Raw genomic sequence first — 13,008 nt, 5'->3', positions numbered from 1 at the left:
ACATGACGTAACCGAGTGCGCCCTACTTTAACTTTTAGAATGATGACAATAACATTTTACTGCACTATATTATTCTTTCGAGTGATTGTACTTAATTTTTTCACACGTTTGAAACACATTTGGGGAGATCACCATCTTTGTGTCTGTTTAGCCCAATACCAGTTAGTCAGCACTCAACTACGCTTCCTGGACTGACCCCAAGCAGAAATTGATTTCTTTATTTTCTCGGGTTACAATTGAATTATTTTGCATGGATTTGTAGCAGTCTGTCGAATGTCAGTACCTGTGAAGGTCAGAAGAGGGCGCTGTAACGCCACAATGGATCTCAAGGGAGAAGGTGACCCGCGGCTCACACAAAACAAAACAGGGCCTGAGAAGAGTGCGAGGTGCGGCCTGTCATGATGTTTTCACGACGATCTTTGTCCATGCGGCGTCCTATTCAGGGATCACCTTTTTGGTCTTTTTGCCACCCTTTCTCAAGCTGTCTTTGTTTTCTGTCATTTTTGTCACGGGCCACATCGTAGCGATGGCTTCCCTCGGAGGGCCGCTACAGCCGTGAAGCCATAGAAATGAAAGATTACCTCCAATACTGTAATGACATGCAGTATACACAACACATTGATGAATAGCCAGTTTTGAAACCAGAAGCCTATAAAAACATGTTTTTCAAAGGGGGATTGGTCACGAAAAAATGCTTGCACATATCTCAATGCTATTACACCAGAACACAATGAGCAATTTTGATTTGCTTTCGCGGGCCACATAAAATGTGGCGGGCCAGATCTGGCCCCCGGGGCCGCCAGTTTGACACCAGTGCTGTAGACGGACTCACGAACGTCGCGTCAATCATACACCCCGAAACAACTTCTACCACAGCGCATACGGCACTATTTATTCACAGGTATTTCGGCCATTTTCATATCGTGTGTTCGACCGTAACGGCGAAGACGTGGCCCACTGAATTGCCTTTTTGTAATTCAATTGACTCAGAGGAGCTTTTAAATGATACTGCTTGCACTGTACTTTATCCCCCCCCCCCCCCCCCCTTTGTTTCAAATGTTTATAAGCTGTTTTCTTCCCTTTGTTTTTAAATGCTTTTAATCATGTAAAGCACATTGGGTGTATGACATGTGCTATGTAAATACATTTGCTTTGCTTTTCTTCATGAAGCGCGTGGATCGTTTGTGCGCTTGTATCTGCAGAGTGTGAAAGGCAACACGTGAATAGTGCAACTGCTATCGAATATTTTTAGAATGGATTATTCTTTAGATTGTTCCATCGATTCATTGAAGAATCCGATTCAATCTTTCTGTGCGTTAAAGTTGACGGTGAAATCATTTCTTGCCGATCAGTTTATTAACCGATTATGGTTGTTTATTTGGTATTGTTCAATGATGAAACAAAAGCAAATCAACGAAGCAATATCACACGAGAGGAAGTGATTTTGTTCTCACCAACCGTTTTGAAACTGACTACGACTTCGAGTTTGATATTCACTTCAGGTTCAAATAGAAAAAAACGTTATTCACACTACAGCTGCAAATAATGATTCTTTTCCCGAAGAGATTGAAGTGAGTCATTTTTCCATAAATTGATGACAATTCAGTTCCTGGTTTGGTCTGTAACCATCATCAGAAAATCTGCCAAAATGTTAACCCTTGTTTTCCAAAGTAAAAGCAGATCTGCAAATGTAGTTTTTGAAAACAATAATTATAATCACAAAAGATGATCAAAACAGTTGTTGATTAATTCTTAATTCGATGATGGATTGTGACGCGTCTGTTCGATTCTTTTGTCGTCCAAGTGGTTCTAACGGGCTTTTGGTTGAGTCATTGTGGTTCCAATGAGCTTCGACTCAAGTTTAAATTGCTTCTACGGAGTCAAAGTGCTCAAAACGAGCTTCTACTGTAGTCATGGAGATTCTACTGAAGTAAAGTTTTTCTAATGAAGTTTGATTGAAGACAAAGAGGAGGGCTCTGCGGAGTGGGCGGGTCTACGTGCGATTGGGGAGGCAGAAACGAGGCGGGAGGCGGCGCCACAGGCTTTTATTGCAGAGTGGCTTCCTGATGTCACAAACGAGGTTCCACTTGAGGGGCTGGAGATGACGTCACGTCGTCGCCGTCGTCGTCCGTCGGGGGTCCGGCCGACTCGCGTCACGGCGTCCGCCCCTCCAGGGACACCACCACCCCGCTCAGCTTCTCGGCCAGCCCTCGGAGGTCTTTGGCCTCTTCCAGGTCGGTTATCTGCCACTCGGTAACCACTGAGGAGGAGAGGTGACGGTGACGCGGTGGTCACGTGACAACACGTGGCGGCGACAGGATGTGCACGCTGACGCCGCGACTCACATTGCAACTCTTTCTTGATGTAGTCTTTGGAACTGGCGTGGACCATCTTGCTTTTGATGGGAGCGTCGTCGGGAGCCCTGCGTCGAAACAAAGCGGGAAGTGACGTCAGACCGAAGGGAAGCGCTTCGGCTGCCGGCGCTTCCCGTCGTGACGGACGCACGCCGTCGCATTAGCGCGTGGAAGAAGAGGAACTCTTGGTACAAATGAGCTTCTACTGATGTCACGTGGGACCTCGTGACGATCTGATGGTCAAAGCGATTCTAAAGAGGTTGTACTGAAGTCACAGTGGTTCTAATTCAGTCAAAATGTTGCTAATGAGGTTCTACGCCTAAATGCTTGTAATTAGGGTCTACCGAAGTCAAAGTTGTCCTAAGGCTGTTCTATTGTAGTCAAAGTGGTCTCAAGCAGGTTCTGTCGGACTCACAGTGGTTCTCATGAGGTTGAACTGAAGTCATTTAGGTTACAATGAGGTTCTGCTCGTCAAAGTGGTTCTAACAAAGTTCCAATTAAGTTAAGGTGTTCTACTGAAGTCTACGTGGTTGTAATTAGGTTCTACTGAGGTCAAAGTGGTCCGAGAGAAGTTCTATTGAAGTCATCGTGGTTTGCAGTTGTTTTTTTCGCAACTTGCCCCGCCCGAGTAAGATCAACCAGTCAGAGACAGAAGGCGTTGGCCTACGAGGTGTCAAGCGCCTCAGCTGCAGCGCTTCCTGTCGTGACAGTTTAGCATGAGCATGTTAGCGCGCGGACACCCACCAGGAGACGAAGACCAGGGACGCCTTGTCACTGGACTCTTTGGTCCTGTAGGCCACATCGTACACGGCGTATCGGCACTCCTTGAGGGGTAGCATCCCGATGAAGGTGGCGTACGCGTCCTTGTCGTCCGCCATGATCTGTTTTTCCGTATCCACGATGATGCTCTTGCAGTCGTCGCTCATGCGGAAGAAAACCACCTTCAGCTTCTTCTTGAACTTGAGCGCCTCGAACACACTGACGACCTCGTCTTCCACGGTCACGCCTGACGCCTGTCCACATGGGCACAGTTACCATGGCAACCGAGAAGCTCCACCGGCGGAACATCTCACAACAAAAGAAGCCGTCAATAAAATAAATAGCTGCAAAATCACGTGGATGCGGACGCGTGAACCGGCAATTTGATTGGACCTGAATCAGCGCTAGTCCCGCCTACTGCCCGCCCATTGACTTTGATGCACGAGAATGACAATTATTTCACGAGGGACGGGGGAACAGGAGTGCAAAAATTTAATCGGTAATGGAATAATTCAATATTGACATACTGGCAGAAATATTGAAATCATTCAAGCTACAACCCAATAAATTAACACCCAAATAACTAAATACTAACATTTATTTATTGAATGATGTCATTCCCGTGCTGGAGTGGCCGCTTCATTATTTTAGGGCTAAAAAATATACAATTGGATTTTTTTTTTTTTTGGGTACAGGAAATGTGGCCAGCGCTGACACTCGGGGTGGTCCCTTGATTAATTTTTAAAAAATGTATTAAAAAGTTTCCTCGACCGCAGCAGAGCAATTAGAAGTTGTGATAATATCATCCATCACTAGATAGCAGACATCGCTTGATGAAAAAAGAGAGAGTCATGCCGCAATGGCAAAAAAAGCTGCGGCAAGAGAAAACTGGACCAAGAAAATCGTGGCCCCCTGGTAGCGCTGACAAAATATTCTTCTGTCTTTCCGTCTTCAACTACCTTTCTTTTTGATGTAAATCTTTTTGCAAAGGCCAACAACAAAACAACCCCAAAAAATAAGAATGTCCTTCCGTAAAAAGCCAAAGTTCAAACTACTAAACACTCCCTGCCTAGGAGTTGATAAAGGGCATTAAAAAAAGTGTGTCCTATTCTTTGTTCCAGCCACGTTGCTGCGCACACGACAAACAGGTCTGCTTTTACTTTCGTGAACAAATAATCTGCCTCCCAGCTGTCTTGGAAGTGAACCGTTTTCCATCTTTCGTTTGGCCAATCTGGGAAAAGGGAAGCGTAAATTTGCCCAAGGAGACCGGTAGCATAGTCGCTAACGACAGCAACAGAAAGGGAAGGGGCGCTCGCCGGTTTCGACCGATGGGCCAACACACTAGCAAAGCATTCTGGGATTTGGAATACGAGTGGCGCATGTGCTATATGCTGGGGGGCCAGCTCTCATACACATTTGATATGGTCTTGCGGGCCAGATATAATTTTGGCCCGCGGGCCTGAGTTCGACATATATGCTCTTGGCAATAAGCAGCGCTTTGGCAAAAAGTGAACAACTGTTCAAAAAAAGAGGCTTCAAGCTGTTTATTGCCACTCCCAGCTGAAGTCTGCTCAAAAACAAAACCCAAAACAAAGAGAAGTACGCCCTTGTGTGTTCCAAACAACCGCATAACTTTGCCTTTTACTCCGCCAGCTGAATGCTAACGCTAACAGATAACTGGAAACATCCATTGACATGCTAATGCTAGCATTAAGTAGCATTTACGTTGCAGCGTCGCGACCCTAAATGGCCTCTTTATATTCCCGCGGTCGACGACGCCCGCATTGCATCACGTGACCGACGGATCGCCCCTCACTTGCCGCGCACACGGCAAGAATAGTTGCTGCGCGTCGAACGCCGCGGAGATCATCTCTCGTTTTAGTCCCATGCTGTGACGACGCGCTCAGCGTGCCCCTCGGTTCTCCAAACCAATCTACGCCGCCGCCTTCTCGATCGACTTTGCGGCATCGTTAAACGTATCATCTGGTCATCTCGGTCCATTTGTTCTAGCAGACGCTGTTCCACGGTCGCCATTGTGGTCGCGTTGTTCCTTGTTACTGAAAGGAAAGTAAAAACGGCCACCGGAAACGGCCCCAAAAATGCAGAGGAAACGCCGCCCTGTGGCGTCCTCGCCGACGGCAGCCGTAGCGACACTCGGCCGACGTGGAGGTGAACTACAGCGCACTTTCAAAACTGCGCGCGTGAGTTGCGCTCGAGTATAAAGGCAAACTGCGCGCGGGGCAGCCGCAGTGACGTCAGCGCGAGTATAAAGAAGCCTTTAAAGATCTTTGAACACAAACGGTGCAGTAACACACGTAGCCAGACAATTTAACAGTGCCCACGGTCATATGTTCTTTATCCTCTGTGAAGAACGAGACATTTCCGTGGTGTATTGAGGAGCTGAGACCTCCATGAACAGAAAATCCATGTTTTATACTGCCCCCGGGTGGGCAAAGCGGGCACACCAGAAGAGCAGCATGTTGGCCATTCAATTGGTATAGAGTGAGAATTTTTTAAAATTGTATTTAATGATGATTTTTATAAAGTACAATAATATGGAGAGCTATTTTTCACATTGAAAAAAAAAAATGTCAAAAAGGATTTGTCTTTTTTTAGAGGGTTGGCTAATCGATATAAACTGTATGGAATGATCTTTATCTGCAATGAAGAGCCGGTTTCAGCATGCGGGAAAAATGCACGGTGAAGAATGTCAAGGCGGCCGCTGCATCCTTTGGAGTTTCCGAACGCAGCCCTCGGCGGAAAAGGTTCGGACCGGCCGGGACATGCCCGGAGTTGGGAGGGCCTCAATCCTCACAACAGTCATGATTCCTTGCACTTCCTTTCATATCGCAGAGAGAATATGTGGGATGTGGGGGGGGGGGACGCACTACGCTTCATCTGTTACATTTACTTTAGTCGTTTTGGGGATAAATTGTACATGTCAGAGTAGTTGCAGAGCAACAGACTTTGTATTTTCACTTGAATACTTCTGTTGAGTCGAAACCTAACTTTTACTCCGTTACATTGAGCGCCATTCCGCTCGCTACTTTTATTTTTCGTCGATCTCGCGCAATCGATATGAAGTTTTCAATGTGACTAGTTGACGTCAAACGTAGCACAAACTGAAAAGAATGACGATGTAATCTCTGCCCGGTGAATCTGTTGCGCTGTTTCAGCATTGAAGATCATTTCTTGTGGCTACACGTGACTTCATGTTTGTTTGTTTTTTATACAAATGGAAGTATTGTTTTAGCTGACGTGATTTTGTTGGGGCATGTCTGAGTTTGCTCATTCCGATTTGAAATTTTTGTCTATTTGACGTTTACGCTTGGATTAAAAAGATAAATACGAAGTGACTCACCAGTTACTACTCGAGTAGTTTTTTATTCCACTGAAGACTTTCTCACTCAAGTAGTTACTTGAGGACTGCATTTGAGTCGTATTAACGGTAATCTTATTTGAGTACAATTTGGGTCTCCTGTCCACACACACACTTCCATAAATAAACACATACATAGATACATACATACATACATACATACATACATAGAGAGAGCGCGAAATCCATATCGCAAACAGCAATGGAACCAGGCGGTTCCACGTCACGTGAGCAGCTAGCCGAACCAGTTTGACCGAAGCGCCAGCTAATGTCTAGCTAGCAGCGAGCTAAGGCTAACAAGTGGCGCTCAAGCTAACGTGTTCAAGTCGAGCGAGGCCGTCGCGTTCTTTTCGAACCGTCGAAATCCCCGTCGAAGGCCCCGCCGGCCCCGCCGGTCCCGCCGACGTCGACGGTCGCCACGCAAAGGGCCAACTCACCATCTTGTCTGCTAACGGCTACTGGTGGCACGTCTGCTGCGGAGGCTTGGGAGCGTGCTGCCAGATCCAGGAAGTAATTTGTGAAGCGCGTCTACAGGCGTGACATTGCCGCCCCGGGGAGTGGTTTTGCCCGGCCGACTGGAATGACTTCCCGCTGCCTTGTGCCGACTCGCAGGCCACACCTCTGCGCCTCTCGCCCGAACAGGTCCGACCGCTTCGAGTGTCTCGGGGGGGGGGGGCGCTCGCCGCTCGCCGCTCGCCGCTCGCCCCGCAATGCCGTCGAGTAGTTTGTCAGGCCACGATGCGGCGGTGGGGAGGAAGGTCGACACAAGTTGATTTAAAGCCCCAAAAACTCTTTCTTTGTGGTCGGCAATGGATTGACGCGTGACGCAGGCAATTCTGAGGCCTTTTATGTGTTTTTTTTTTTAATGTTATTTTTTTTTTTTTTAAATCTCGTGTCTGTCCCTGCCAACAAGGCGCACCTGGATGCCAATGGCGATCAGTCATCGTCTTAAGATCCTCTTTTCCACTTTGGAGCGTGTGCGAACCTGTTTGCAGGAATTCCACTCGGGTCCTAACTTTGTCTCGGTGCTCTTCTGCTTTCTCGCCCCTCCCGAGTGTTTGCGTTGGATATTTGATCACTGTTCCTTTGTTCTACAGTCGTCGACATTGTGGCGTTTTCTATTCTTATGCCGACCTGTTCTCCACATTTTGGGTTCTTTTACCCGTTGGTCAGTGGCGCTTTCCGTGAAACACTCTTTTGTTTTGCACTTAGCCATTTGAGTTTCTCCTCATCCTGCTGGCATATGTCGTCTGCGCTGAGAGAGACCCCCGCAGATTCACCTACTGGGGGATCTTTATCTTTATTCGTTGTATTTTATGTTTTTGGGGGGGCGTCAATTATTTGCAGATCTTCGCTAATCCCGGTGTGATCCGGTCCCGTTCCCGCCGCGAATAGCGGGGCCCGATGTCCACCTAAATTATGAATCGTATTTTCCCCCTAAAATCGGAGAGAGTCAATCGCAATTTTATCTACTCGCACGTGTGGCCAGTTAATTTGCAGATTTAAAAATCGCTATGTTTTTGTTGTTGTTGGGGATAATGCGCAAATGAGCTGGTTTGCCAACCTAACCCACATGAACTCTCAATGAAGTTGTTTCGGAAGGAACCTCTTTGGCTACTTTGTGGAAAGAGGCGGGTCTTGAGGGTTATTGAGCGAATTTACAGGTTTGCCAAAGAGGAATAGCCGCGCATACTTTCTCCCCAACAAAGAAGACAAATCCTGTGACGAGAAAGGCAGGAAAGTTCGTTTTTTGGAATGAGTTTGATAAGTGAGTGCGGAGCACTGCTAAAAGAATCAACCCAAAACGGCGAGGACTGCGGCCACTTTCCCAAATCGTTCATTTCTTGGGATCGTCTCGCTCGTCATCAGCGGTGGCGGAACCGGCGAGGGGTGGGGGGGGGGGTCACTGGGGTCACCCCCCCCCCCCCCCATTTTTTACCCTCTGTGTCCTTATGCAACAGTGGCACAGCAACTTTTAGAGTAGGCGGGCACGTTTTAACATTGCTTTCCCGAAAATCAATTGTTGACGGGTGGGGGGGATCCTCGTCGACCCTTTCCTTCCCGAAAACCAATCGTCGGGGGTGGGAGGGGAGGATCGAAGTATTCCGTTCCCGAAAAGGGCCACATCGCACACACAGGGGCACATCGGGTAAAAAGTGGCCGGGCACGTGCCCCCAGTGCCCCCTCCCGGTTCCGCCCTGATGTGGCCCTTTCTTCACGTGTTCCCTAACAAATAATACAGAATCATTGCCGTCGCCATTCGCGCAACGGTCGCCGACATCGATTCTCGACGTGTGTTGCTTACGAGCTGGACAGCTTTATTTGCCGAAGTGCGCGTGACTCGGAGTTACACCGACATGATTGTGTTCCCCTTTTTGGGGGGAGAGCGGTATCCTGTTGTGAAAAGCGTGAGACATCTTGCACTTTGGACACTGGGGGGCGGTAGAGCGCTTGTGGAACTGAGGACCTGACGGACTGATGACTTGTCATGAAACTGAGGAATTTTCTGGTTGAACTGATGACGTTTTCATAATGACGACTTCATTATGAACTGAATAACTTTCGTAATGATCTGACTTTTTATGATGAACCGATGACTTGTCTGAATGAGCTCAAGTCTTCTGAATTAACTCGATGACTTCATAATGAACGGATGAATTTTCCGAATATATGTTATCTTTATTTCAGACACAGGTCCATATTAAACAAGAGCATACAAGTATAAAAACAAATTAAAATAGAAAGTCAAAATATACAACATAGAAAAGGCATTTTCAACTTTATACAAATATTGCACCAATGCCAACCATGGAATGAACTGACGACATTTTTCAACGAAATTGATGACGTGTCTGAATGAAGTGAAGACTTTCCTGAAAGAACTGATGACTTTTTCTAACACATTTGAGGCTGATTTTGCCTCAATCCCGTCTCCGCATGCACAATAAGAAGATGGAATAGTCCATCGCATGAGAAGGGAAAGGGAGCAGTCGAAAACAATCACGAATTTTGATGTGTAGTCGTGACGATAGTGAACATACTGAGATATGATATAAACATCAAAAGCAGATCAGATTTGAAAGCAGTCGCGTTTATAATATTAAAGTTAATGTGTGATTACATTCAAGATGTAAAAAGAATCCCGATTCAATAATGGCGGGTTGTCAGTCGGTACGATGTGTTGTCGAGTCTCGAGTCGGAGATCTAACGGAGAAGCATCCCGGGGAAAACAAATATACAAGAGAATTGATCGACAAGGCATACACCCACGTCGAACTTGTTCTTGTCGGAAGCCAGTAGTCAAAAAACTAAACAATCGTGTGATGACAAATATTTACTGAACACATTATATAGTGTATAAATTACATCCGCCGTCGTATACATTTGTCAAATCCGTTTTTCAACGGGAAGGCGCAGGGAGCGGGTCTCGCCCGAGTTCGGTCAAATTCGAGCGTCTTCGTAAGTGTAACGATGAACAGACGTCAGCAGAGGGCGGCATCGCATAGCTCTGCATTTCAGATCAGCGCAGCTTTTGAATAGAAGACAAAGACGAGGCAGCGTAACATCATGAGAGCGACAAACGCCGACATGTTGGAAGTCGGTCAAGTTCAGGCACCTCCCACACCAACACACTATGTTTATGTGATGCTATCAACAGAGTACGTGTCGCGTTCGGCAGTAGAAAGCGTGTGAAAATAGATGATGCGCTTCAGGATGGCCAACGGCGTGTAAAAAAGCCACTGACATTCAACTTGGTCAGCGTCGCTTATGGCTGAGTCGTTTATCTGTAAACACTGCCATCCAAAGCCCTTTCTCAGTCTTGTGGTATTTCATAGTTTGAGGTGTCAAATGAGCAAAATATGAGTGTCACAGTCCCTGTTCTGCTTGACATGTTTCTTTTCACAAAAATCTGCTTTTTGGTCGTAAAAAACCCGTGCTTCTGATCGCTCGAAACAAACTTTTTGCGGGGTGAAAAGAAAAGAGTCTACTCTTTCTTTTGGTAGGGTTAGTGTTGAAAGCACAAACTGTTCTGTGGGTCTCTAAAACGGCCGCCGGCAATACGAGGAACTCTGCTTTGCAAACGTCTGGCAGAGAAAGACGAAGAATGAATGAATGTCAATGTAAAACCGAGATGATCTTTGTATTGCTGTCTACATTTTGTTCGCCTACTTTCCGCAGAGGGATTTTCTTTCTCGACTCCGAGTTGTGTTTTCTAATGACGTTTGCCCACCTTTGGCCATGAATTCCCAGTGAACGACCGCAAGCTGTCTGTGCGACTGCGCCACTTAGCGTCTCCCGGGAGAATTGCCTCAGAGCTGCCGCCGGAAATACACATGCTGCAGGAGGTCACACGACTCGCTAAAAGAATTCGAAATGTATTTTATTCACCCATAATTGGGTGGTGGAGGTGTTTTGTTTTTGGTTTTTTTTAAAACAAAACAGGCTTACTCAAACTCTCCATTCTCCATCCATCCATTTTCTGAGCCACTTCTCCTCACGTGCCGGAGCCCATCCCAGCTATCATCGGGCAGGAGGCCGGGTACGCCCCGAACCGGTCGCCGGCCCATCGCAGGGCACATAGAAACAAACAAACAATCGCACGCACATTCACACCTACGGGCAATTTGGAGTCTTCAATCAACCTAGCATGCATGTTTTGGGGATGTGGGAGGAAACCGGAGCGGCCGGAGAAAAGCCACCCAGGCACGGGGAGAACGTGCGAACTCCACACAGGCGGGGCCGGGGATCGAACTGTGAGGCTGACGCTCTAACCGGTCGGCCGCCGCCCTTACTCAAACTAAAACTACAAAAAATCTTTCAATCTCGAGGCAACATATTGCTGTCAGCGCTGCGTTCAAGAACATCAATCAATAGATTTGTTCCAGCTACTTTCAACACTTGAATTTGGTTAATAATGTGTAAAAACAACGGCCGGCGTGGGCTAAGACGTATCGTTCCGTGCAATCTGTCAGCCGACAGATGCGAGCAACTCTCAACTAGCGCTTTGACGTCCTTTCAGTGCGCAGCTGATGATGACTTGGCCCAACGTTATGTTGATTCACTCTTCTTCGGCAAACGCAATGTTTACGTGTTTTGACTCGTGCTGGCGCATACGACGCATTCTGGCTTGAAAGTGTGAACAAACCTTTTTGCATTTAGCAGCCGGGATTCGAAGCGGTCGCCCTTCGGTCACCCACCGGACAACTCTCTTGATTTCATGTCACTGCTGTACATGTAGAAAAGGCACAACTAAGGATGAACTCATCGTTTCACGTGTCAGTTGTGTTACAGAATTTAGAGGTCGGGGAAAGGAAATGTCATCCAAATAATTGATCAAACAATACGATGTTTTGCCTGCAATGTCCACCATATTGAATAAGCTGTACTCTATGTTGATTTCAAACGGTAATTAGTTTTAGCTGTTTAAAAAAGGAGACCCAAGAAAAAGAAGTGTTTGTCGTTTTCCTACGACGACCCCGCGGCACGTGACGGATGGAGTTTGGGCAAATTAGATTTACTGGCGAGCTTCTTAAAGTTTCAAAACCTTTCCACGTGACTCAATCTTTGTTATTACGATTGAAATGGAAAAAAACAAAAAAACAATCAAGCTTTACACCCGCGCGCACGCACACACTCGTAATATTGAAACGGTGACGTCGTGCCCTCGGAAATACTATTTTATTTGCGGTGCCAAGTTTAGGAGCTGGCGTGGCGAAGACAGTACAGTGTTGAAATAAGTAAAGCAGTGGGTGATGTGTGCCGGGTTAGTGGAATATTTGCTTTCAAGGTGTGGCAGTGGGACTATGCTAGCTAGCCTCACCGGCAGTCGGGATGACGGGCATTTTTCTTCATAAATGTTATCCAAAATGAATAAATCCTCTGGTGAATATTTGACCGAAACAGCCACGTCCATAATTGGCGTCACGTACGTCGGCTGTGTCACTTTGTTGGCCGACAAAACAAAACAAACGTTTGCCTGCTTTCCATTGGACCCTCGATGGACTTTTCTGCCCACCGCTTTGAGACTCAGATCAGAAACCAGGAAATATTTCACCAAATCCAGAAAAAAACGCCGCCAATTTCTGCCCCTTTTTTTGTACCCGGAAATCGGGTAGGTGAATTCAGCCGAGGTCCGCCAAAATCGTGTTTTTCTCGTTGTTTTGCACAAGGTGATACTTTTTATTTTCCATGACATGTTTGGGAAACCCTTTTACCGCCTCAATTAGGATTTTCCAATTCGGTTGAGATTTTCTGCGGTTCTGACAAAGATGAAAATGTTCCCGGATTGCGTTTTGGAAAACGACACGTTCCTAACTTTCGCCCACAATTGGAAACGACCTGTGCGTGATTCGCTATGATTCCGATTCTTGTTTTCAGTTTGAAGTCATTGCGGCGACGCAATTGCTGTCAGTTTGACGGTGAAAATGAGAAGAAGGATCGAGAAGACGCCATTGCAAAATCTGAAAATGGCCGGTTTCAACATCACGTTGCCGCCTCAAGTGAGAAGAAACATTT

At 46.7% G+C, this 13,008-nt stretch overlaps 1 protein-coding gene across 1 annotated transcript; it reads right to left on the bottom strand.

The window, feature by feature from the left end:
* Positions 1-2,029: 2,029 nt before the first annotated feature.
* LOC133401870 (cofilin-2-like) lies at positions 2,030-7,151 on the bottom strand. The gene is made up of 4 exons (XM_061675366.1): positions 6,930-7,151; positions 3,099-3,367; positions 2,346-2,422; positions 2,030-2,260 (listed from the first exon to the last, which is right to left on the bottom strand). The coding sequence occupies exons 1-4, from the start codon at positions 6,930-6,932 to the stop codon at positions 2,154-2,156; spliced, it is 456 nt and encodes a 151-aa protein (XP_061531350.1). The 5' UTR covers positions 6,933-7,151; the 3' UTR covers positions 2,030-2,153.
* Between the last annotated feature and the right edge of the window lie 5,857 nt (positions 7,152-13,008).

Source organism: Phycodurus eques, chromosome 4, assembly GCF_024500275.1.
Source record: "Phycodurus eques isolate BA_2022a chromosome 4, UOR_Pequ_1.1, whole genome shotgun sequence".
NCBI lineage: Eukaryota > Metazoa > Chordata > Actinopteri > Syngnathiformes > Syngnathidae > Phycodurus > Phycodurus eques.
This window is presented reverse-complemented; position numbering and strand designations above follow the sequence as displayed.

Coding starts and splice junctions, on each gene's coding strand:
- LOC133401870 (XM_061675366.1), bottom strand. Junction 2,423..3,098: donor TCCCTGGTCTTCGTCTCCTG/GTGGGTGTCCGC, acceptor GTTTCGACGCAG/GGCTCCCGACGACGCTCCCA. Junction 2,261..2,345: donor CATCAAGAAAGAGTTGCAAT/GTGAGTCGCGGC, acceptor TCTCCTCCTCAG/TGGTTACCGAGTGGCAGATA.